This window comes from Chiloscyllium punctatum, chromosome 8, assembly GCF_047496795.1.
Source record: "Chiloscyllium punctatum isolate Juve2018m chromosome 8, sChiPun1.3, whole genome shotgun sequence".
Taxonomy (NCBI): domain Eukaryota; kingdom Metazoa; phylum Chordata; class Chondrichthyes; order Orectolobiformes; family Hemiscylliidae; genus Chiloscyllium; species Chiloscyllium punctatum.
Window position 1 is genome coordinate 16,039,239 of NC_092746.1, and position 25,638 is coordinate 16,064,876.

The following is a 25,638-nucleotide window of genomic DNA, read 5'->3' on the forward strand; positions in this document are numbered from 1 at the left end:
GCAAATGGGCCAAGGAGTGGCAGATCCAGTTTAATTTAGATAAATGTGAGGTGCTGCATTTGGAAAGGCAAAACAGGGCAGGACTTAGACACTTCATGGGAAGGTCCTGGGAAGAGTTGCTGAACAAAAAGACCTTGGAGTGCATTTCACAGTTCCTTGAAATTAGAGTCACAGGTAGATAGGATAGTGAAAATGGCATTTGGCATGCTTTCCTTTATTGGAAGAGTATTGAGTACAGGAGTTGGGAGGTCATGTTGTGGCTGTACAGGACATTGGTTAGGCCAATTGGAATATTGCCTGCAATTCTGGTCTTTTTCCTATCGGGATGATGTTGTGAAACTTGAAAGAGTTCAGAAAAGATCTACAAGGATGTTGCCAGGGTTGGAGGGTTTGAGGAATAGGGAGAGGCTCAACAGGCTGGGGCTGTTATCCCTAGAATATCAGAGGCTGAGGGATGACCTTATAGAGTTTTATAATATCATGAAGGGCATGGATAGGATAAATAGACAGCCTTTTCTCTGGGGTGGGCAAGTCCAAAACTAGAGGGCAAAGGTTTAGAGTGAGAGGAGAAAGATTTTAAAAAAAAGGACTTAAGGGGTAATTGTTTCATGCAGCATGTGGTGCATGTATGGAATGAGCTGCCAGAGGATGTGGAGGGGCTGGTACAATGACAACTTTAAAAGGATAGGTATACGGATAGGAAAAGTTTAGAGGGATACGGGCCAAATGCTGGCAAATGGGACTAGAGGAGTTGAGGAAATCTGGACCAATTCATCAATGTGGACCAAAGGGTCTGTTTCCATGTCGTACATCTCTAGGACTAAGGAACCTGCACTAGTACAGATGAATCAAATTGATCTCATCTGTGGGCCCATTTGCCAAAGAGTATGTTGAGGACAGTTTCTTAGAACAATGAATTCTGGAACCAAGGAACCTGCTAGTTTTGATCTGGTAATGCGTAATGAAATGAAGTTAAGTAATGATCTCAACAGAAGAGAACAGATCTTCTTGTTAAGAGCGATCATAATTTGTTAGAATTTCACTTTCAGTTTGAACGAAAATTGTAGGTTGGAAACTCAAAACTTTATTTAAATAAAGGCAACTACCAGGGCATCTAAACAGAGTTTGCTATAGTAGAATGGAAAAGTAGATTCAAATGCAAGATGGTAGGGTGCAGTAACATATTTACGAAGATCATAGAATCCCTACAGTGTGTAAAGAGGCCATTTGGCCCATTGAATCTGTACCAACCCTCTGACGAGCATCCCACCCAGACCCAGCTCCCCTACCATAAACTCAGGGCTACGAGATTATCATGGCTAACCCATCCAGCCTGCACATCCCTGGATATTATAGAGCAATTTACCACAGCCAATCTACCTAATCTGCTCATCTTTGGACGGTGGGACTGCTAACCATTGAACTATCATACTGTTGAGATATATTTCATATCTCTCAGCAAAAATATATTCCATTGTGAAAGGAAAGACTTTGAGAAGGTTACACCATTTGTGGCTACTTCAAGGAGGTTAAGGAAGTATCAGTCAAAAGTTGTACAATGCTACAAAGATTAGTAGGCCGACAAAGGATGACCAAAAAACACATTTAGATACAGAAATTGGTGCACAAGAGAAAAACAATGAAAAGCATAAAAAGACATATGGTGTGACACAGTGGTGTGTTCCTATGTCTGAGGCAGGAGGCACAAGTTTAAGTCCCACTCACTTTACAGATGTGTAACAACATCTATGAAAAGTTTGATTAGAAAACAAAAACAAACATTAATGTCTGGACATCAAGGTAGCTTTTGACCAAGTACGACATCAGAACATTTAGCAAAGTCCGGTTACACATTCAAATCTGTTCCCTAGTACTGGACCATTAATTAATGGGAACATCTTTTCCTTAATCAAAGCAAAATATTACAGATAACAAGAGCTATATTGAACTCAATATTAACTTTCTTTCCCCACTACCAAAATGTGTTGAATTTCTCCAGCATGGTTTTCATGGCAGCTTTTCACAATCTTGGACCCCTCTAGCAAAATCTCCTTTACTCCAAAAACAACAACTCCAATTTCTCCAACTTTAATGAATTTTGCAATGTGGTAAATCTCTCATGCACCATTTCCAGCAGCTTCAAGTCTATAGAATGCTGGCCAGAATATTTAGACCAGAACCAGAATTTAATACAATGTTCAGTATAACTTCCTAGTTTTGAAATTGATGCCTCTATTTATGAAACCCATGATTTCTTATGATTTGTTAAATACCTTCGAAAATCTATGCACATGAATTCCCAGTCCCTGACTCTAAAATGAAACACAAATAGTGCTAAAACCAAAGAAGGAATAAAACTCTTAAAATGCATTCAGGAGAAAAACTTTGGACATTACATAGCAAATTCAATGAGCAAGACAATATTGAACTTTAGGAAGTGAAGCAGTCTCAGTAGAAGAGCAATCGGGTCATTTTTAAAATTTGTCCATGGAACGTGTATGTCACTGGTTGGGCCAACATTTTCTGCCCATCCCAAGTTGCCTTTGAGAAAACGGTGAGCTGCCTTCTTGAACTGCTGCTGTCTATTTACTGTAGGTAGACTGACAAAGCAGTTAGGGAGGGAGTTCCAGGATTTTAGCCCACTGACACTGAAGTAGTGGTGACATATTTCCAAGTCAGGATGGTGAATGGCTTGCAGAGAAATTTGCAGTGATGACATTCCCATGTATCTGCTGCCCTTGTCCTTCTAGATGTAGCAACTTATGGATTTGGAACTGTGGTCTAAGAAGTTTTGGTGAATTTCTGCAATACATCTTGTAGATGGTACATGCTGCTACTGAGTGTCAGCGGCGGAGGGAGTGAGTGAGCATTGCTGTGGTGCCAATCAAGTGGGCTGCTTTGTCCTGAATGGCGTCATGCTTCTGGAGTGCTGTTGGAGGTGCATACATCCAGGCAAGTGGGGAGGATCATACTCCTGCCCTATGCATTTTTGATGGCAGACAGGCTGGAGAGTCAGAAGGTGAATTATTCACTGCAGGATTCAGTGACCTGTTCTTGTAGCCATTGTTTATATAGCTAGACCAGTTTAGTTTCTGATCAATGATAATCCCCATGTTGTTAATAAAGAGTATTCAGTAATCATACCATTGAATGTCAAGAGCCAAATGGTTGGATTCTCTCATTGGATACCACCATTGCCTTGCACTATGGGGCACGAAAATCACTTGCCACTTGTCAACCCAAATCTGGATATTGCCAGATCTTGCTAGATTTGGGCATGAAATTCTTTAGGATCTAAATCATGAATAATGTTTAACATTGTGCAATCATCAGTACTGGTCATATTTGTGAGTTATTGAAAGGGACAAAGAAAGACCAATAGTAACATTTTTAATTTGTCAAAAAGGACATGGAAACAGTTATCAGAAATAAACACATTTCGCAGCAGTCGAGGGGATAGGATTCCAAAAAAGAATTTATTCCAAAAATGAAAAAAAAAAAGTGCAAAACTCCCAAATCTTAACCCACTAGACTGGATATCAAGAAAAGACAGTAAGGGAAGGCAAGAAAATAAACTTATATAAGAAACTGCAATCATGGTACTGCAAAAGTCTGAGGTAAAAAAGTGCAGGGGTGAAAGTGAAAATGAAAACAAAAAGTGAGGATTAACAGGAATAGAATAGCAAAGGCCCTGACTGTCCATCTTCCAGGCCTCTGGCTACCAGTTCTCTAGTAGCATGCCCGTAATGTCATTTTTTTTAAAAAAAAAGAAACGAAAGGGAGAAAGACAAAGTGAATACTTACAAGCCAATCAGTTTAACCTCAGTAATGATTATAGAAAAAGAAAAAAGGGGGTCTGGGGGACAGTACAAAAGTCAACATTCAGATACACAGAGACAGAGACAGAGACAGAGACAGAGACAGAGACAGAGACAGAGACAGAGACAGAGACAGAGACAGAGACAGAGACAGAGACAGAGACAGAGACAGAGACAGTCAGCATGGATTCATTAAGGGATGGTCATAGAAGCAAAAGGTAACATCTGGGGAAGGCAAGTGAGTCCACAAATAAATAGCAGGATACGGAGGAGTACAGCTGGGTTTTGATGTACATTTTCACAGATTCTTGAAAGTGGGAGGACAGGGAGACAGGGCGGCTAAAGGCTGTATATTAGGTTACTTCTCCAGTAGTCAAGGCGAGAATATAAAAACAAATTATGATCAAACTGCATTAAACAATATTATCTTGAGGATTGTGTGGGGTTCTGGGCACTTTATTAGGAAGGGTGTGACCAATAAGAAATTGATAACTTTGGCTAGGAGGAAAGATTGGATAGGTACCATAACTACCCAGCTACAGACCAAGAACAGAAATATGGAATTAGGTTGGATAAATCTTCTGCAGCCGGTAGATAGACTTTTCTATTTCTAGGTAGATGCTGCTTGTCTTCCTCAATATTTCTTGCATTTTCTGTTTTTATTTAACCTAAATACCAGGATTGGCTTTAGAAAGCAAAATGTTATTTTCCTACAAGGTCCCTTGATCCCTAGATCTCTATTCTCTAATCCAGGTATCTACCAATGGTGTAGTGCTTGTACACACTTTCTTCATTGCAGAATTGATTTCAGTTCGCAGATTTGTTCCATACCAAGACAATTTTACTTCCATAGAGATATTGGATACATTTCAGAATAAAAGGTTACATGATATTCTTTTAAATCCATTCACTGAATCTGGGTCTCACTATTGTCTCGTCTATTCAGATTTGACCTGAAGGTACTGCTCAGCCATCTTTCCGGAGTATATTTAATTGACTTTTAGGCCACTTCAAAAAAGGATAACCATGCCCTGAGTTCATCTGCCTTCCCTGTTAGGCCTCTTGCATTGAAATAAATGCAGTTTAAAATTTATCAGTCCTACCTCGTTCTTCGCTTTGTCCCTGCCTGTTTGACTCACTCCCTTTCCCAACTGTACCAGTCTCAGATTGATCTCTTTCCTCACTATCTCCCTGGGTCCCACCCCCGCCTTAATTGTTTAAATCCTCCTGAGCAGTTCTAGTATATTAGTCCCCTTCCAATTTAGGTGCAATCTGTCCTTCTTGTACAGGTCACTTCCACCCCAGAGGAGATTCCAATGATTCAAAAATGTGAATCCTTCTCCCATACACCAGCTCCTCAGCCATGCATTCATCTGCTCTGTCCTCCTATTTCTGCCCTCACTAGCTCGCAGCACCAGGAGTAATCCAGATGTTACTAGTCTAGGATTTCCTTTTTAAAATTCCTGCCTAACTCTCTTATATACTCCCTTCAGAATCTTATCCTTTTCCCTTCCTATGTCATTGGTACCAACATATACAATGACCTCCTTCTGGTCCCTCTCCCCCTTGAGAACATTTTGCACCCTCTGTTTCTGGCACTAGGGAAGCAACACACCATTCAGAATTTTCGCTGCTGGCCACAGAAGCGTCTGTCTGTGCCTTGGACTAGAGAGTCCCCCAACACAATTGATCTCTTGGAACCTGATGTACTCCTCACTACATTACAGTCAGTCAGTCTCGAACTTGGCTGTTCGCGCTACATTCCCCTGAGAATCCATCACCCCCCCTACATTTTCCAAAACAGCATACTTGTTTGAAATGGGGATAGCCACAGAAGACTCCTGCACTACCTGCCTACCTCTCTTACCTTTCCTGCAGTTAACCCATCTACCCGACTATATCGGAGACTTCCCCCCCTTCCTATAACTGCCATCCATCACCTCCCCTTGCTCTTGTACATTCCTCATATTCTGGCTATTGAGGGAGTGTAGCGTAGGTTCATGAGGTCAATTCCTGGAATGGCAGGACTACCTTACACTGAAAGACTGGAGCGACTGGGCTTGTATACCCTTGAGTTTAGAAAACTGAGAGGGGATCTGATTGAGACATATAAGATTATTAAAGGATTGGACACTCTGGTGGCAGGAAACATGTTTCCGCTGATGGGGGAGTGCCGAACCAGAGGACACAGCTTAAAAATACGGGGTAGACCATTAAGGACAGATGAGGAGAAACTTCTTCACCCAGAGAGTGGTGGCTGTGTGGAAAGCTCTGCCCCAGGGGGCAGTGGAGGCCCAGTCTCTGGATTCATTTAAGACAGACTTGGATAGAGCTCTCAAGGATGTTGAAATCAAGGGTTATGGAGATAAGGCAGGAACAGAATACCGATTAAGGATGATCAGCCATGATCATTTGAATGGTGGTGCAGGCTCAAAGTGCAGAATGGCCTACTCCTGCACCTATTGTCTAAAAAAATTGCCTCTAACCATCACTCCAACTGATTCATTCAGTCTGGTAGGATTCACAACCAATGGCATTTATTGCAGATATAATCCTCAGTAATACTGGATTAGTGGTGCTGGAAGAGCACAGCAGTTCAGGCAGCATCCAACGAGCAGCGAAATCGACGTTTCGGGCAAAAGCCCTTCATCAGGAATAAAGGCAGTGAGCCTGAAGCGGAGATAAGCTACAGGAGGGTGGGGGTGGGGAGAGAGTAGCATAGAGTACAATGGGTGAGTGGGGGAGGAGATGAAGGTGATAGGTCAAGGGAGGAGAGGGTGGAGTGAATAGGTGGAAAAAGGAGATAGGCAGGTCGGACAAGTCTGGACAAGTCAAGGAGACAGTGCTGAGCTGGAAGTTTGAAACTAGGATGAGGTGGGGGAAGGGGAAATGAGGAAGCTGTTGAAGTCCACATTGATGCCCTGGGGTTGAAGTGTTCCGAGGCGGAAGATGAGGCGTTCTTCCTCCAGGCGTCTGGTGGTGAGGGAGCGGCAGTGAAGGAGGCCCAGGACCTCCATGTCCTCGGCAGAGTGGGAGGGGGAGTTGAAATGTTGGGCCACAGGGCGGTGTGGTTGATTGGTGCGGGTGTCTCGGAGATGTTCCCTAAAGCGCTCTGCTAGGAGGCGCACAGTCTCCCCAATGTAGAGGAGACCACATCGGGAGCCAAAACGTCGATTTCGCTGCTCGTTGGATGCTGCCTGAACTGCTGTGCTCTAACAGCACCACTAATCCAGTATTTGGTTTCCAGCATCTGCAGTTATTGTTTTTACCTCGTTGATTTTAATCCTCAGTATTGTAAACTCTCCCCAAATTCCCATCTGACAAGAAGAGCATATCACTCTTCCATTTTTGCTTCTTCCAATCTACAGACCCAGAAAATAGCACGGTCTTATTCCGTTACAAAACACTGCTCCAGGCTAACTTTAAATTTTAATACTTATGGCTTATATTTTTATCAGGAGCCATATCTGAGTAAAACATATAAATCAACAAAGAACACACGCTACTCACTACTGTAGACTTAATGCAAGGTCACACTTAAAAATATTCACTTATCTGTTACTGTGCTGTGACCTCTCCCAAACAGAAATAGTGCCGGCAGCAAACACTTGGAGTACAAGCCACACCAGTAAAGGTGTGGCACGTGCACAGGGAGCACTAGCCAGAAGTATATAGAGGTACAACCTCAATCCAGATCTTCTGGCCCAAAAGTAAGGACACTACCACAACACGATCAGACCACGTAAACACCAACATTACTTGCATGCGGCCTGAACTGCTGTGCTCTTCCAGCACCACTAATCCAGAACCAACATTACTTGTTCTTTGAGAGTTTGAAATCAAAGTGCACGTTGGGGCTCAAATGTTCCTGCTAACACGCACTCAAGCTCGTACAGCTGAACAGCAAACTCCACCAATGCTAGTTAAATACTTTTTAGGTTAGTTGCTGATTGACTAACTTATTTTGGCCACTGCTACAAGTGTAGCAGTGTTGATAAATGTCTAGAATTTTCTAAGTTGCTAAAGTCCATAGGGAGGGGTGTGGCAGATATTCGAGGACTTTGTCCTGATATACACACATTTTTACGAATGTATATTCTTAAGAAACGGGTGCAGTATTATGCATCCTCCTCGAGCTATCGGAGATGAAGAAAGGAGCACAGTCAACAACAAACAAAACATACTGCAGGAAGAGGGTGGAGGAAGTGTTCTCAGCAGGAAGCTGGCAACCTCACACCGCTGGCTGTGAAGAGGAACAAGTCAGCAAATATTTACATTTCCAGTTTTGTCTCTTAATTCTGACGGCAAGACACCAAATTTACAGATTTCAAACTGATCTATAGAGTTTATTAACAAAATTGGCTGATTCTCTTGGAAATTGAACTCTTAAATCCTATTGACTAAAGAATTGGATTTGCTCTTGAGGTAAAGTAATTGCAGGAAGCTTTCATATTATTGAAAGTGGAAGTATCTTATTTTCTGGCTATTTATAACATTATCAGCTATAGGACCTGGCAAATACTATAGCACATGAACTTGTTCTGCTTCTGATTTAATTTTGAAGCAATTCTGTATGCAGGAAACTGTTTCCTCTATGAATTCCAATATTGTTAGAACCTTCTGACTTCAAATCTGTTAAATTTTTTTCTATTTCTCCTTAAAGACGTTTCCTTCTTAAAGTATTCTAACCTCTATGCTTTCAATACTTTTATATTGTTTCAAATCTGATGTTCGACAGGCTTGTCATCAGGAATACAAATTTATTTTGAATTGCTTTCTCGCTGGTTAGGATCTTTATACACTGTTTATCCAGCAGACTTAGTCACCATTGAACTGTAGAAAATTCTTTGAATAATGATTTCAATTACATTTATTGGTTGTCCTGTGGTGATTTATTATTCCCATCCCTGGATTTTATTCCCTTATAAAGCATTTGTATTTTTTGAATCATTTACTTTACTAAACATTCATTACTACAGCAATAGCCTTCTGATAAATCTTTTGAAATTTTAAAAATATTTCCAAGCTTGTAAATTCTGTCAAATATTTCACTCCAGTTTTAGAAATCAAAATGGAGGGTTGACTTTTTTTTTGGGGGAGATGTATCTTGCCTTTTTGAACACAGTTAAGGGTTCACTCCATTCACCCTTCTTGTTTGGGCAAGTGTACCATTTTCCTGACAAGGTGTACTTTTCAGTGTGCAGTTTTTCCCTGCAGCGGACTTTAAATTTTTTTTTCCATAATACACCTTACTTTCCAACATATTCCCTATTTTTGTGTCTTATGGGAACCTGCACTAGTACACTGGTCAGGCAAGTTCTTCACTTTTTCCCCCCAAGGTCTAACTTACTGCTAGACTGCCAATGCTCAATTGCACCTCAACTCGGGAGTTGGGAGGTCATGTTGAGGCGCTACAGGACATTAGTTAAGCAACTTTAGGAATACTGCATGTAATTCTGGTCGCCCCTGCTATAGAGAGGATGTTATGAAACTTGAAAGGGTTTGGAAATGATTTACAAAGAGTTGCTAGAGTTGGAGGATTTGAGCTACAGGGAGAGGCGGAATAGGCTGGGGCAGTTTTCCCTGGAGTGCCAGAGGCTGAAGGTGACCTTATAGAGATTTATAAAACCAAGTGGCGCATTGATAGTGTGAATAGCCAAGGTCTTTTTCCCCAGGGTAGGGGATCCAAAACTAGAAGCCATATGTGTAAGGTGAAAGGGGAAAGATTTAAAAGGGACCTAATGGACAATGTTTTCATGCAGAGGGTGGTGCGTGTACAAAATGAGCTGCCAGAGGAAGTGGTGGAGGCTGGTACAATTACAACATTTAGAAGGCATCTGGATGGGTATATGAATAGGAAGGGTTTAGAGGGATATGGACCAAATGCTGGCAAATGCCTCTAGATTAATATAGGATATCTGGACAAGTTGGACCGAAGAGTCTGTTTCCGGCTCTACAACTGCCCATACGTGTATATCCGTTGCCCTCATAGCTTTTTGTCCTCCTTTTCACAGGTCTGACTGCCTTTCAACCTCTAGCTATTAACCATTCCATTATGCACCAGTCTTCAGATTTTTAGAGGAGAGAAAGAAAGGATCAGTTCAGGCATGTTGTAAAACACCTCTGGGTCTTGAAGCCAGCCTTCATAGCTCAAAAGTGGGGAAGCTATAACAGCAGTACAAGCGGCCACTGAGAGCCTGTGCTGAGATTTCTTTTTAAGTAATCTGTTCAGAGTTATTGCTGCCCACCTCTGGAACAGGTAAGACACGAATGTAGGCCTCTTGGCCCAGAGGTAGGAACACCACTTCTGAGGCCACTACAAGCCTGTGCTGACTGGCAATTATGGTGCAATTAGGCAAAAATTTAGGATGCAGGGGATGGGGACAATTGAAATGTAGAGCTTATTCAAGGACAGCTACTGCGGATCCTTGATAAGTATATACCTAGCAGGCAGGGAGGTGGTTGTCGAGAGAGGGAACCATGGTTTACTAAAGAAGTTGAAGCTCTTATCAAGAGAAAGGAGAAGGCTTATGTGAAGATGAGGCGTGAAGGTATAGGACAGATGTTAGGGGTAGATTCTTTACTCAGCGAGTTGTGAGTTCATGGAATGCCCTGCCTGTAGCAGTGGTGGACTCTCCCTCTTTATGGGCATTTAAACAGGCATTGGATAGGCATATGGAGGATAGTGGGCTAGTGTAGGTTAGGTGGGCTTGGATTGGTGCAACAACGAGGGCCAAAGGGCCTGTACTGCGCTGTATTCTTCTATGTTCTATGTTCTAAGGCTCAGTTAGACAGCTTGAGAGTTATAAAAGCTAGCCAGAAAAGATCAAAAGAGAGGACTAAGAAGAGCCAGAAGTTGTTCGCGGATAGGATCAAGGAAAACCCTAAAAAGGTCTTCTACAGGTATATCAGGATTAACCTGAAGTGGGAGATGGCACGGGGCAGGGTGACAGTCACATGGACACACAAGATGGCCGCTGAGCCATCAGTTGGCCACTTGACACTAAGATGACCACTGGACTACAATATGGAGAGAGACAGCAGAGCAAATACAGACACTGCTTGGGGCCACCAGAATGCCAGCACAATGCACTCACAACCTAGTTAATTAGTTTAAGGCAGGTGGGGGAAGAGACGATGAGTAACATACCCTGGCTGCTGAAGTGTGTGGGTCCAACCAACACCTTTGATAGAAATGCTAAAAGCTTGATATGGACTCAATACTAAATGGTAATAGCCAGGGCTGCAAGTAATCATCCTTCTCAGGAAGAGCGATTACTACAGCAATGGACTTCCACGCAGACATTGAAACTGGCAATGTCTGCATTGAAACTAACAACCACCCACGCCCACGCCCCCCCCCCCGTGCTGAAATTAACAAAGGCTGTGCTGGAACTGTATGACTGTATCAAAATGATCAATGATTCTGCAATGATTAGCATAAACAAATCATGTAACAAAGACAAAAATCTCATCATGACCTATTGTATCACAAGATGTATAAGAGTATCTTGACACGTTCTCCGGGTCGAGAGAAGAATCACCGCTGACCACTGTGCTATTGGAGTCTTTCTCTTTTCCCACCCCCCGGAGCTTCCGGCAATAAACACTGTCATTGAACCCCGATTCGGAGACCGATGATTTTCCCCACAACATAACAAGTGACTAGAGTAAGATTAGGGCCAAAGACAGTAGCGGGAAGTTATGTGTGGCATCCAAGGACACGGGGAAGCGCTTACGGAATACTTTTTGTTAGTATTCACATTGGAAAAGGGCAGTGTTAGTGAGAATACGGAGATACAGATTATTAGATTAGATGGGATTGCGGTTGACAGAGGAGGTTTTAGCAATTTTAAAGGACCTGAAAATAGATTACGTCCCCTGGACCAGAAGGGATTTACCCTCAGATTCTCTGGGAGGCCAGGGAGATTGTAGAGCCTTTGGTTTTTATTGTCTACAGGAATAGTGGCAGAGACCGGAAGGTAGCAAATGTTGTCCCCTTGTTTAAAGAGGAGAGTCGGGACAACCCTAATAATTATAGGCCAGTGAGCCTTACTCCAGTTGTGGGCAAGGTGTTGGAAAAAGGTTACAACAGATAGGATTTATAATCATCTGGAAAGGAATAATTTGATTAGGGATAGTCAACATTGTTTTGTGAAGGTTAGGTCGTGCCTAACCAACCTTATTCAGCTCTTCGAGAAGGTGACAAAACAGGTGGATGAGGGTGAAGTGGTTGTTGTGGTGTATATGGATTTCAGTAAGGCTCCCCACGGTAGGCTATTGCACAAAATACAGAGTTTCGGGATGGAGGGTGATTTAGTGGTTTGGATCAGAAATTGGCTGGCTGAAAGACAGAGGGTGGTGGCTGAAGGGAAATGTTCAACTGGAGGCTCAGTTACCTGTGGTGTACAGCAAAGATCTTTTTGGGACCATTGCTGTCATTTTTATAAATGATCTGGATGTGGGCATAGAAGGATAGGTTAGTAAATTTGCAGATGACACTAAAGGTCAGTGGAGTTGCGGATAGTGAAGGATGTTGTGGATTACAGAGGGACATAGATAAGCTGCAGAGCTGGATTGAGAGGTGGCAAATGAAGTTTGAGGTAGTTCACTTCAGAAGGAGTAACAGGAATGCAGAGTACTGGGCAAATGGTAAAATTCTTGGCAGTGTAGATGAACAGAAATCTGTGTCCAGGTGCATAAGTCCCTGAAAGTTGTCACCCAGGTTAACAGGGCTGTTAAGATGGCATATGGTGTGTTGGCGTTTATTGGTAGAGGGATTGAGTTTCAGAGCCACAAAGTTATGCTTCAGATGTACAAGACACTGGTAAGGCTGCATCTAGAGTACTGCATACAGTTCTGGTCACCGCATTATAGGAAGGATGTGGAAGCTTTGGCAAAGGATTCAGAGGAGATTTATTAGGATGTTCCCTGGTATGGAGGGAAGGTCTTAAAGGGAAGGCTGAGGGAAAGGAGGCTGTTTTCGTTGGAGAGAAGGTTGAGAGATGACTTAAAATCGAGACATACAAGATAATCAGAGTTAGATATTTTGCCTAGTGAGAGCCTCTTTCCTCGGATGGTGATCGCTAACATGAGGGGAAATAGCTTTAATTTGAGAGGTGATAGATTTAGGACAGATATCAGCGGTAGTTTCTTTACTCAGTAGCAGGGGCGTGGAATGGCCTACCTGCAACAGTAGTAATTTGCCAACATTAAGGGCATTGGATAATTTTGGAATAGTGTAGGTTGGATGGACAGATTAATTTCACAGGTTGGCGCAACATCGAGGGCCAAAGGACCTGTACTGCGCTGTAACATTCTATGTTCTAGCTGCTTATAGACTTGCAGCTACTGAATGATTTGCTGCTTGCCTTTTAAAAATGAAGAAATAACTGTTGGAGAAAGTCAGCAGACCTAGCAGCATCTCTGGAATCAATGGGTGTTAGGGCACAATTTTTCTGCTGGTTGTGCCCAAACACCCATTGTCTGACAGATAGGCAGACAGTTGTGGTTGTTGGAGATCAGTCATCTCAGCTCCAGGACATCGCTGCAGGAGTTCCTCAGGGTAGTGTCCTAGGCCCAATCATCCTCAGCTACTTTGATGAACTTTTCTGCACCAGTGAAGGTCAGAAGTGGGGATGTTTGGCAATGATTGCCTCATGTTCAGTCACCATTCACGACTCCTCAGATACATGTTCAAATGCAACAAGACCTGGATAATATCCAGCCTTTGGCTGAAAAGGGGCAAGTAACATTTGCACCACATAATCTAACACCTCCCCTTGACAATATTGAATGCCCCACTCTGTTGTGGGTTACTATTGACCAGGACTCACCACAAACACGGTGGCTACAAAAGCAGGGAAAAGACTGGAAATACCACGCAAGTAACTCATCTCATGACTCCCCAAAGCCCAACCACAATCTATGAGGTACAAGTCAGGAATGTAATGGAATAATTCTCACTTGCCTAGATGGATGCAGCTTCAATAACACTCAAAAACCTTGACACCATCCAGGACAGAAGCAGCCCGCTTGACTGGCCCATAACCACAAGTATTCAATCCCTCCACCACTGATGCACAGTACCAGCAGTGTGTACTGTCTACAAGATCCACTATAGAAATTCATGAAAAAGATCCTTCAACAGCACTTTCCAAACCCAAAACCATTTCTATCTCGAAGAAACAAAAAAAGAGATAGCAGCTACATGGGAATACCACAACCTACAAGTCGCCCTCCAAGGCACTCACCATCTTGACTTGAAAATATATCACCATTCCTTCACTGTCGCTGGGTCAAAGGTCTGGGATTTCCTAAGGGCATTGTTGGTTGATCTACGGCATGCAGACTACAATGGTTGAAGAAGGCAGCTCACCATCACCTTCTCAAGGGGGAACTAGGGCTTAGAGAAAAAAAAATGATAGCCAGCCAGCAATATCCAGTCCCATGAATGAATTAAGTCGTCTTAATGTTGTGAGTCTGGTAATGATCTTCAGAACTAAAAAGTGTTGGGAAATAATTTTGGCATAAGCAGATGGTATAAGGTCCAGTGCAAAATATTACTTTCTTCTAGATACTCTCAGTTCTAAAGAAGGGTCACCAGCCTTGAAATGTGAACTCTGTTTTCTCCCCATAGATGCTGCCAGAACTTCAGAGCTTATCCAGCAATATCTGTTTGTTTCATAGTTTCCACACCTGCAGTTGTGTTAAAGCACAAATAGGAGTGTGGAAACTTAAAATCATGCAGTCAGTTTTTCGTTACTGAAATCAATGGAGAACTTGAGGCTGTAAAGTGTCTAAGTGGAAATTTAAGTGTTCCTCAAGACTGCACTGCACATAATTTTCAGCAATTTTTTTTTTTAAGATTACTTACAGTGTGGAAACAGGCCCTTCGGCCCAACAAGTCCACAACGACCCGCCGAAGCGCAACCCACAGGATTTTCAGTTTCAAATTTCCAGCATCCACAGGATTTAGCTTTTATTTGAATACTTAAAGTAGATAGTCTTTTTTTTTGCAATTTTTTTTGGTTTCTTTCTCTTTCGATTCTTGTTTTTGATGTTGGCTCCTTCAGGTCTTTACACCAGTGTCCACCGCTGCCAGTGTTTTTACAACAGTAAGGAGATGCCTACCAATGAGGTAGAATGTAGCTTTGTTACACTTAGGGCTTTCTAGTCATCTGTGGGAAGGATGAACCACAAACAACTCTCAGCATAAGAGACTCTCAGTAACTATATACAAAGTTACAGTAACTCTTCAGCACATTATATCACCAATATGTGTTAGGATGGGTGCCTTTGTTTCATGTTCATGTACATGTTTCATGCGATGCATACTTTCTGACCTGTTCTGGCATTGCCTCAACTGCCTAGAATGTTCCACCCAGTGTCTGTTTTACATATCAGTGGACTGAACTCCGGTTTAGAGCAGATTAACCCTTTATCTTATACAACACTAACCTTTGACAAAATCGTTCATGAATCCAGTGTGCACCGCATGTATCTACATATGAAGGCCGCATACACACCTTAAAAGCAACTGGCAAAATATTTTAGTTTAAAAAAAAAATCACAACCCCAGATTATAATCCAACAGGTTTACGCGAGAGTAAAAGCTTTCAGAGCGCTGCTCCTTAGTCAAGTAACTAGTGGGGGCAGGACCATAGGACACAGAATTTACAGTAAAAGATCAAAGTGTCGTACAACTGAAGCAATGTGTTGAACAAACCTAGAGCGCTGTTAAGTCTTTCATCACTTAGAAAAGGGATGCAGGTCTCCATTGATCAAAATGTAAACCCCATTCTAAAAGATTGGGATGGCTCAGTGACTAGCACTGCTGCCTCACAGCACCAGGAACCTGGGTTCGAATTCAGCCTCAGGCAACTTAGCATGGCCATGCTAAATTGCCCATACCGTGAGGTGCATTAGTCAGGGGCTATTATGGGGAGTAGGTCACTCTACGGAGGATCAGTTTGGACTTGTTGGGCCGAAGGGGCTGTTTCCACACTATAGGGAATCTAATCTCAAGATGAAAGACTTAACAGCAATCTAAGTTTGTTCAATACATTGCATCAGGTTTTATGACACTTTGATCGCTTACTGTAAATTCTGTGTCCTATGATCCTGCCCCACTAGTTACCTGATGGAGCAGCAGCGCTCTGAAAGCTAGCACTTTTAAATAAAGTTGTTGGAGTTGTGATCTTGAAACTTTGTCCACCTCCAGTCCAACGCTGGCACCCCCACATCAAAATATTATAGATCAGGCCACTGAGTATTCAGACAATACATCCACTGACTGAATTGTTCTGACCAGGTGGCAAACTTTATAATGTCCTGCTGCACAACCTTGTGATCATGAGAACACATCATTTGCTACCATCTGAAGAGTCTAAAGAGAAGGGTAGAGGAAGTAAAAGAAGGGGGAGGAGAGACCAGAAAGACCAAGGTAGCATGGCAAGGCAAAGGGAGGAGAGGAAAGGAGACTGAGATTAGATTTTTTTTAAGATTAGATTACTTACAGTGTGGAAACAGGCCCTTCGGCCCAACAAGTCCACACCGCCCCGCCGAAGCACAACCCACCCAAACCCCTACATTTACCCTTTACCTATCACTACGGGCAATTTAGCATGGCCAATTCACCTGATCTGCACATCTTTGGACTGTGGGAGGAAACCGGAGCACCCGGAGGAAACCCACGCAGACACAGGGAGAACGTGCAAACTCCACACAGTCAGTCACCTGAGGCGGGAATTGAACCCAGGTCTCTGGTGCTGTGAGGCAGCAGTGCTAACCACTGTGCCACTGTGCCGCCCACTAAAGAACGCAGACATTCTCTCAACCTGTCAAGAGTCAAGAAGTTGATTTTGCCATAGAAAATTGAAATAATTTCTCAGCTCATGCCAAATCAAAGTTTGTTTCATAATAAAAAGGGAAATAAAAGTGAATTCTTATTCATGAGACACACTGGTTCCTTGGAACACTTGCAGCACAGCATTACAACCAACCATACACTGTCATTTGGGCTTTATGGAGAATTTGAGCTACTTTCTACTTAAGTTTCAAAATAACGTAAGAACTCTGAGCAGGAGTAGACAACTCAGCCCCTTGAAAGCCTGCTCCACTAATCGATACAATCATGGCTGATCTCATCCCAGCTCCGACTCACCTTCCCTGCTCATGCTCCATAACTCTTCAACCCATTAAAAAGACACCGCCTCCTCCAATTTATTAATGTCCCGGCATCCATCATAATCTGGGGGAGCGAATTCTACAGATTCACAACCTCTTTGGAGGAAAGTAATTTCTCCTCATAGATTCTCATTTTTCTAAACTCTAGAGGGGAAAGGACTAAACTGCTCAATTTCTCTTCATAAGATAACCCCCTCATCTTTGGGATCAATCGAATGAACCTCCTTTAAACTGTCTCCAATGCAACTACCATCCCTCCTCAAGTAAGGAAGCAAGATGCTGTCTCACTAATGTCTTGTACAGTTGCAACAACACTCCCCACCTTTATATTCTACTCCTTTAGCGATAATGGCAAAATTGTATTTGCCTTCTTTACTACCCGCTGTTCCCTCAATTCATGCACACGGTCACCCAGATCCCTCTACACCAAAGCACTGAAGTTTCTCTGTGAACAATAAGATGCATTTCTACTCTTCCAATCAAAATGCATTCATACTTACCCATGTTAAAGTTTACCTGCCAAATTTTCGCCCCATTCACCAAACCTAACAATATCTATTTGTAAATTCCTTATTTCTTCATTGCAACTCACTTATTTTAGTGTCATCTACAAATTTGGCTATCGTACTTTCTACCCTATGTCAAGTCATTAATATAGATTGTAAGTTGTTGGGGCTCCAATAACCAAATCCTGTTGGACTCCCATTGGTTACATCTTGCCAACCAGAAAATGATCCATTTATAGAACATCTAACAATACAGGGCCTGTTCTGCACTTCGGCCCTCGATGTTGCGCCGACCTGTGAACTATTCTCAGCTCATCCCCCTACACTATCCCAAAATCATCCATTGTTTAAATCTCCCTAATGTGGCTGGAGTTGACTACATTAGCAGGTAGGGCATTCCATGCCCTTACCACTCTCTGCGTAAAGAACTTGCCTCTGACATCAGTCTTAAATCTATCACCCTTCAATTTGTAGTTATGCCCCCTTGTACACACTGACGTCATCATCCTAGGACAAAGGCCTTCACTGTCTACCCTAACTAATCCTCTGATCATCTTGTATGTCTATATCAAATCCCCTCTTCGCCTTCTTCTTTCCAATGAGAACAGACCCAAGTCTCTCAGCCTTTCCTCATCAGACCTTCCCTCCAGACCTGGCAACATCCTGGTAAATCTCCTCTGCACCTTTTCCAAGGCTTCCACATCCTTCCAGAAATATGGGGACCAGAACTGTACACAATATTCCAAGTGCGGCCGCACCAGCATTTTTGTACAGTTGTATCTTTTATACTTCATCTCTACCCCATTTCCAAAATCAGGTAGGTGAGCTTTACAGGGCTGAAATACAAGCTTTCTTAGTGCACAGTAGTGCATAAACACTCTTCTCTGTATGGTACTAAAGTTTTGTCCTTTACACACTGGATCAGAAACGTTCAAATATAAAACAGTTTGTCTGGGACATGTAATTTGATTCTGCCTGCTGTGGAGTACATTCAATTTTCTCCATTAATGTGTAATTGTCAGATAAGCAAGTTAGCTGCAGTGCTCACTGATTAAATAGGAATGATTGAGAATGGTGCACACGTGAACAGTGATATGGCAGAATACACAAAGTGAAGATGAAGTTAGCTTTGTGATACCTAGTATTTGAAGTTGCCGTTTACGTTTCCTTGGCTTGTAACACAAAATAGTGATACAATAGTTAGTGAGTCTGTTGCTTCTTTGGAGGTATAAAATTATTTTCTTGCCTTTTCTAAGACATCAAAATTCTTTAATTCATGAGAAACAAAGTGGGCAAAATCAACACTATAGCTGTAAGAGAAAATTATTTACTGCAAGAGGACATGGTAAATATTCAATAGCTTCTGGTCGTGTCAATGCATAGGAAGCAAGTCAGGATTTGCATTTGCTAGTCAGTAAAATGGTAAGGCTTCAGGGCAGAAGTAGAACACATGGCCCATTGTGTCTGTTCTGTCATTCAACAAGATGAAGGGTTATTAGATAACCCTCAACTCCACTTTCCTATAATTTTCCATAACCCTTGATTCCCTTACTGATTAAAAATCTATTTCAGCCTTTAATATACTTTGTGACCGGTCCTCTGCAGCCCTCCACAGTTTAAAAAAAAAAGAGTTCCACAGATTCACAACCCTCAAGAAAGGTTTCCTCATGTGTTTTTAAATGGGTGAACCCTTACGTAAATAAGCCCTGTGGTTCCAGTATTTCCTATAATGGAAAACAATTTCTCCACATCTACCCTGTCAAACCCCCCAAAATCTTACAGGGTTCAATAAGATATCCTCTCACTTTTCTAAAATTTCAAATGAGTACAAGCCCAGCCTATTCCACCTCTCCCTTCACACTCGGAATCAACATACAGAACATTCCCTGGCCTGTCTGTAAAGCCAATATATCTTTCCTTTGCTAAAAAAGACCAAACTTGTTCACTGTATTCTAGGGGTGATGTGGAATATTTTTAAAATCAAGACATCCTCATTTTCACATAACAGGCAACAAGCATTTGCCTTCCCTATTACCTGCTGAATTTGTTTGCTAGCTTTTTGTGATTCATATACAAGGATCCCAAATTCCTCTATGTTCCAGCTTTCTGAAATCTGTCTCCATTTAAATAATATTGAGTTCTTCTTCCTACCAAAGTGCATAATCTCATATTTTCCGACATGATATTCCATCTGACAAGCTTTTACCCACTCACATGACCTGATTATATTCCTCTGTAGATTTGCGTCATCCTCATCACTTGCCATCCCACAAAATGATGAAAGATCTAATGCAGGAGGCAAGTACATAGTTAATGGCAAAAGCCTTAGTAGCATTAACTTAAAAAGGCTTCTAGGTGTACAAGTCCACAGTTCCCTGAAAGTGACAATACAAATGGATAAGGTAAAAGCTTTGACAAAGGGTCAGTTAGACTCAAAATGTCAGCTCTTTTCTCTCCTTACAGATGTTGCCAGACCTGCTGAGATTTTCCAGCATTTTCCCTTTTGGATAAGGTGGTCAAAGCAGCATATGGCAATCTTGCCCTCATTGGGCAGGCAGAGAGTATAAAAGCTCGAGTCACGTAGCAGCTGTACAGAACGTTAGTTAAGTCATATTTATAATATTGAGTGCAGAGCGTGGTGCTGGAAAAGCACAGCAGGTCAGGCAGCATCCGAGGAACAGGGGAAAATCGAATGTTTCGGGCATAAGCCCCTCATCAGGAATGAGGCCTTTTCCAGCACCACCCTCTCGACTCTGATCTCCAGCATCTGCAGTTCTCACTTTCTCCTAATAGTGAGTGCAGTCTGGTCACCACACTACCAGAACAATGTGGGAGCCAGTCCCTATCCACGCTAATATATAACCCCAATTCACCATCTTACTCAGCACCTTTATTTGCAGTACCTTAATCAGGATGTTGCTAGTTTTGAGAGCATCAAGTATGAGGAGCGATTGGACAGAGTTTGTTTTCATTTGAATGTTGCAGGATGAAGGACAACCCAATAGAAAAAGTAATAGATAGAATGGATAGCCAGTCTTTTCTCCAGGAGTAGAAAATGTCAGTTACTAGGTAAAAGGAGGAAAGGAGATGTGAGAGGGATTTTTAAAACCAGCACTGCCAGAGTGGTGGAGGAAGGGAAAGTCAATGCAATAACCATGTTTAAAAGGCATCTTGATAGATATATGAATAGGCAAGGAATTAAAAGATACAGTGTAGAGCCAAAGGTTTTTAAGTTTAGAAAGGTGTCACTTGTTGACACAGTCTTGTGACCTGTTCCTCTGCAGACACATAAAACTATTAGAATTTGAAAATGTGTTGCTGGAAAAGCGCAGCAGGTCAGGCAGCATCCAAGGAACAGGAGAATCGACGTTTAGGGCATAAGATGGTTCCTGAAGAAGGGCTTATGCCCGAAATGTCGATTCTCCTGTTCCTTGGATGCTGCCTGACCTGCTGCGCTTTTCCAGAAACACATTTTCAGCTCTGATCTCCAGCATCTGCAGTCCTCACTTTCTCCTCAACTATTAGAATTTGTATAGTAACTAAAGTCATGAAAAGTGTTGTTTTAGTTCTTTTACTATTCAGATTTCAGGTCAAGTCGTGCAGTTCACACCAATATCTCTGTACTCGTCTTAAGTCTTGAATCAAAATACTGTAGGGGATTACATAGCAATGGTAAAAAGACCTAAAAAAATGATTGCTGAGAGATTTTCAATGGTATAGCAGTGCAAATAAGTTACACAATACCATGTTGAGAAATATTTTGGCACATCTGGAGTAAGTAGTACATTAATTCACAAATTAAAGAATTTGCAAGCGTTCAGGATTGAAGGCCATACATTTTCCACAAGCATATTTGCTAAATTCATAAAAATATTGTACACTACAGCACTGTGTTTTGTTTGTTATGAGAAGAGGGTGGTCTGTGTCATGGCAGAACACTAACTCATTTCTGCCGCCACTAGTTGTGAGTGCCACAGCTGAATGTACTTCAAAAAAACACCAGTGACAAACAGTGTGTGTGTAAAATCAGTTATTTTCTAGTGATTACAGTAAGATCAACCTCAAAGCCTGGATTAACACAGCACTTTAATCAGATGACAAGATAATTAATCACAAAATTACAAATGAGGTCATTCAGCCCATCATGCCCTTTGGCTCTTACCTAGTGTCAATCTGCCACCTTTTCCTCATATCCCAGTACAATTTACAAACCAAATGCAATCAAATGGTCTGAAATGTATCAGTTGAACCTACATGCTCCCCATTTCCAAGCAGTGCACACCATACCCTATCTACTCGCTTTATGGAAGTGTTTTTCTTACATCACTCTTGCTTCATTTGTAGATGGTTTCAAATCTATGCCCTCTCGGTCTTCTTTCTTTTACAAAAGAGAAACAGGTTTACCCTAATGACTCTGCCCACCCTGTTCATTATCAAAACTTCAACAGATCTCCTCTCCAAGAAGGTTAGTTCCAACTTCAAGCCTGTTGGAATTATTCTAGTAAATCACTCTCACCCATGTACCTGCATCTGTTCTACAATGTGGCACCTACATCTGTACACAAATCTCCAGACGAGGTCTAGTGTGTATTCTGATGAGGGATCTCAATTGATGCATCTGGTTTCATCCCTACACTGACCCCCACAAACTCCCAATACCCTTCAACATCTAGTTGTTCAGAAATACTTGTAGAAATTCTATCACTGGTTGACCATGAAGGTTATTCTGTCTTTCATCACATTTTGCTTGAATGCACTCTTTTTCTTAATTTGACCTTTATTTAGTTTTCTAATCAGTGATGTTACTGAGCATCTCTGGAGCAGGTGGAACTTGAACCCGTGCCTCCATGGGTAGGGACACTACCATCATGCCACAATGGGCCCTCTGAAAGTAAATTGCATGTTTTACTATTAACATTGTCCATTGATTACTTCATTATATTATTTGCAGTCAGACCAGGAGGGATTGGTGTTACCCATGGCATTATGAGAAATAAGTATTGTCAACAACTTACTTGGACAGAGTTAGTGAACCACTGCATTTGCCTCTGAACTCAAACCATTAGGGATTAAGCAAAGTTAATCATAAAGACTTAGAGCTTTAACAGTATGTTCAATTAAATGAAAGACATGACAAAGAAGACAGAAAGCCTTGTTTGCATGAATCTGGTTGGGTTGAATGGTCTGTTTCTTTGCTGTGACTTCTATGTAAAGCAACCCTTCACTATCAAAGGATCAGACTGAGACATCCCCACAAATTAAGGATCAAGCTGATTCAGTGTCTGTTATCCTGCTAGAACATAATACATGCCACAAAATTTCAACAAACAAATGAAGTGTTGTGTATGTCAGACACACAAATATGGAAAGTATTCAGTGATGGTCTAGAACAAGCAAATCTCTTTAAAAACTATTTAAATGCTGACTTTAATTCAAAGCACAAATGGAAAATAGTTCAAAGTCACAACTGTGTTCCTTTTTCTCTGGAAGACCAGCAATTTTCACTTCCACATGTCAATACTGTTGCCTTCAAAAAGGAACATCCTTAGTCAACATCTCATTTCTGTTTCTCAAGTTAGCATCACATATTACAGGATTGCTGACTTGGATGTGGCCAGAATGATCACATGAGCAGTGAACATGTTGGAAACTAATGTGATTGTAATAGAGATTTGCAGAAATGGAAAAAAAATCACATCCAAACCACTAAGAAATAAAATCAATTTCAGATTTCTTTGACGGAGGCTAAGTCCAATTGCTACGAACTATGTAATGATCTGTGGTTAGGCCAACTCAAGCAGCTAATTTTAGTTTCCAAAATTATATATTGCACCATAAAAATGGCAAAATAGTTCATGATGTTTCACAAGAAGGATGAATAGATAATGAAGAGTAGGTAAGGGAGAAGATCAAATAGCTCATTGAAAAGGTTTATTTGGTGAATTTGAAGATAGAATTGGTGTAAATGTTTGGAAAAAATATTCCAGGTCATAGTCCTTAATGCTAAAGGCTTTGTTACAATTGGCAAGATGGAGTAGAAATACTCATTATGGGCAAATAGTAGAAGAGCACAGGTTTCAAACTTAAATTTGATGCTTGATATAATCTCAGAAGTAGAACTGATAATACTGTAGATGGGACTTCAGAAAACAAGGAGCTGTGGATGTTGATGATGACAGGACAAGTTAATTCTCAGCTATCTTACCCCTGTACCCATTCACCATATATAAGCCTTCCTTTTGCTTGTTCACAGACCATTCAATCAAAATGGCATAAAGTCAACCTGTACTCATTTGGATATCCATGCATGCTCACTTTGCAGCCAAGACAGGGGGTATCCTAATTGCTTGTTCACCTTTTAGCTGCAGAGTTGACAGGCTCTGATTGGTATAGATATAAAGGGAAGTCTTCACCATGACTTACTGCTACCTCCAGAGAAATTACATTGCCATTTTGAGCATTAGTACATGGGGACATTAAAAAGATAATTGCAAATTAATAATGGAGGTGACTCTAATTCTTAAGAGAATTTGATTGGAGAATTTTTCCACCAGCCTTCCCACATTATAAGGGCGGCTACCTTCCTTCGTACAAGTGATGGTCAGTAAACAAACAGTTTGATTCAGCAGCATGATGCAAATAGAGTAGATTAATCTGTGGAGATACACACAATCTGGCTGAACAAATAAACCCTTCCCCAGCTGCAGCTGAGATAAGAGGTCGCCGGGAGAGGCAGACTGCTGCAACTGGACCTTAATTGACAGACACCATAATTAGCAGGTAGTGGAGGTGAATGGAAGGGGCTGGGTATTTAAAAATCGAGACATGCAAGTCAGAATTTACATAAGACGCATACACATATCACACAGATGAGGAGAACTGCAGCTGATCTATTTTTAAACCACGAACTCTGACCACGGGGGGGGGGGGGGGGGGTGAGAATCTGATGCATCGATATCCTATGATAGGATGTGGAATTCTGCGTAACAAGGCCGAGGAATGGCAAGTGATCGAACGGATCCCAGCCTCTCGTCCGCGCACTTTGACCGGGATTCCACTTGGAGTCAAAATTGACCTCAGATGCAAGGTTAACCGGTTGAAAATTTTAAAACAAAAATAAATGGAATAATGAGGTTGCCCCAGATTTACAAGCTGATGAGACGCCACCCTATAGAGAGGGGGCTGCAGCTGATCAGAGGGACCAGCCTCAAAGCCCCGGGGGTTGGGAGGGGGTGAAACCTCCTGTCGGGTTCAATGCCTGTCAGCGCCAAACATGTTTTTTCCTACAGCCCAGCGGCGCATGTTAAACATGACAGTGGCCGTCGGCTATTGACGTGCGGCTACAGAGAGAGAGAGAGAGAGAGAGAGAAAAGGAAAGTACGCCATGAATTAAATTGTTAAACAAGTCACCGACCTGCTCCCCGAGATCTACCGCTATGTTGGTGACCGCTAGCGGGACGAGGAAGCGAACCAGCGGCCAGTAGTGGGTCTGGAATCCGGTCACTTTCAGCATGGCACCTGCTTCTCACAGCGGACATGCACGGATGGAGAGAGAGAGAGAGAGAGAGAAGGAGCCGATTACAGCCGGCTGCAAGAGCTGACACCGACCGCTTTTCTCTCCGCACGGTATAAAAGAGGAGCTCGCCCAGAAGTTTCTTCCATTGTGGGCTGTGCTGTAAACAAGGGAAAGGGGGGGTGGGAAAACCACAAACACACACAGCAAACCAGGCAGAAAATAATCGCGATTCACACCCACAAGCCTCTCTCAGTCACGCCGAGCACAGAGACAACATATGATGAGTGAAGGAAAAGCTGAACAGCGCTCAGGGTCATGAGGCAGAGACACGTGGGTCCCTATAATAGTCACAATCACCAGCCCCTCTCTGTCAACGCCTCACTCACTCAGTCCCCCCCGGCTCAAGCTGCCTCTGATGTTACAGCGCTGTGAGCATCAAGGGGAAACGATTGGCATCATCGCTGCGGCGTGGGGTCGCAGCAAGAGGCACGGGGAAAGCCTCGCGGAGTCGGGCGAGGTCACTATTCCCTCGCCAAAAAAAAAAGCAGCAGTTCCGTATCCAAATGTTAAACAGAATCACACAACCACCAGGTTATGGTCCGGCAGGTTT

General features: G+C 42.3%; 1 protein-coding gene across 2 annotated transcripts in view; it reads right to left on the reverse strand.

Annotated features, from left to right (window-relative positions):
- Positions 1–25,392, reverse strand: part of ankhb (ANKH inorganic pyrophosphate transport regulator b) — a 121,428-nt gene extending 96,036 nt beyond the window's left edge. The window contains exon 1 of one of the 2 annotated variants that reach the window (XM_072575190.1): positions 24,927–25,392. In XM_072575190.1, coding sequence (XP_072431291.1) covers positions 24,927–25,025 — 99 coding nt within the window. In that variant the 5' untranslated portion in view covers positions 25,026–25,392. The remainder of the gene's footprint in view (positions 1–24,926) is intronic. The other variant, XM_072575189.1, reaches the window with a different exon arrangement.
- Positions 25,393–25,638: the final 246 nt, after the last annotated feature.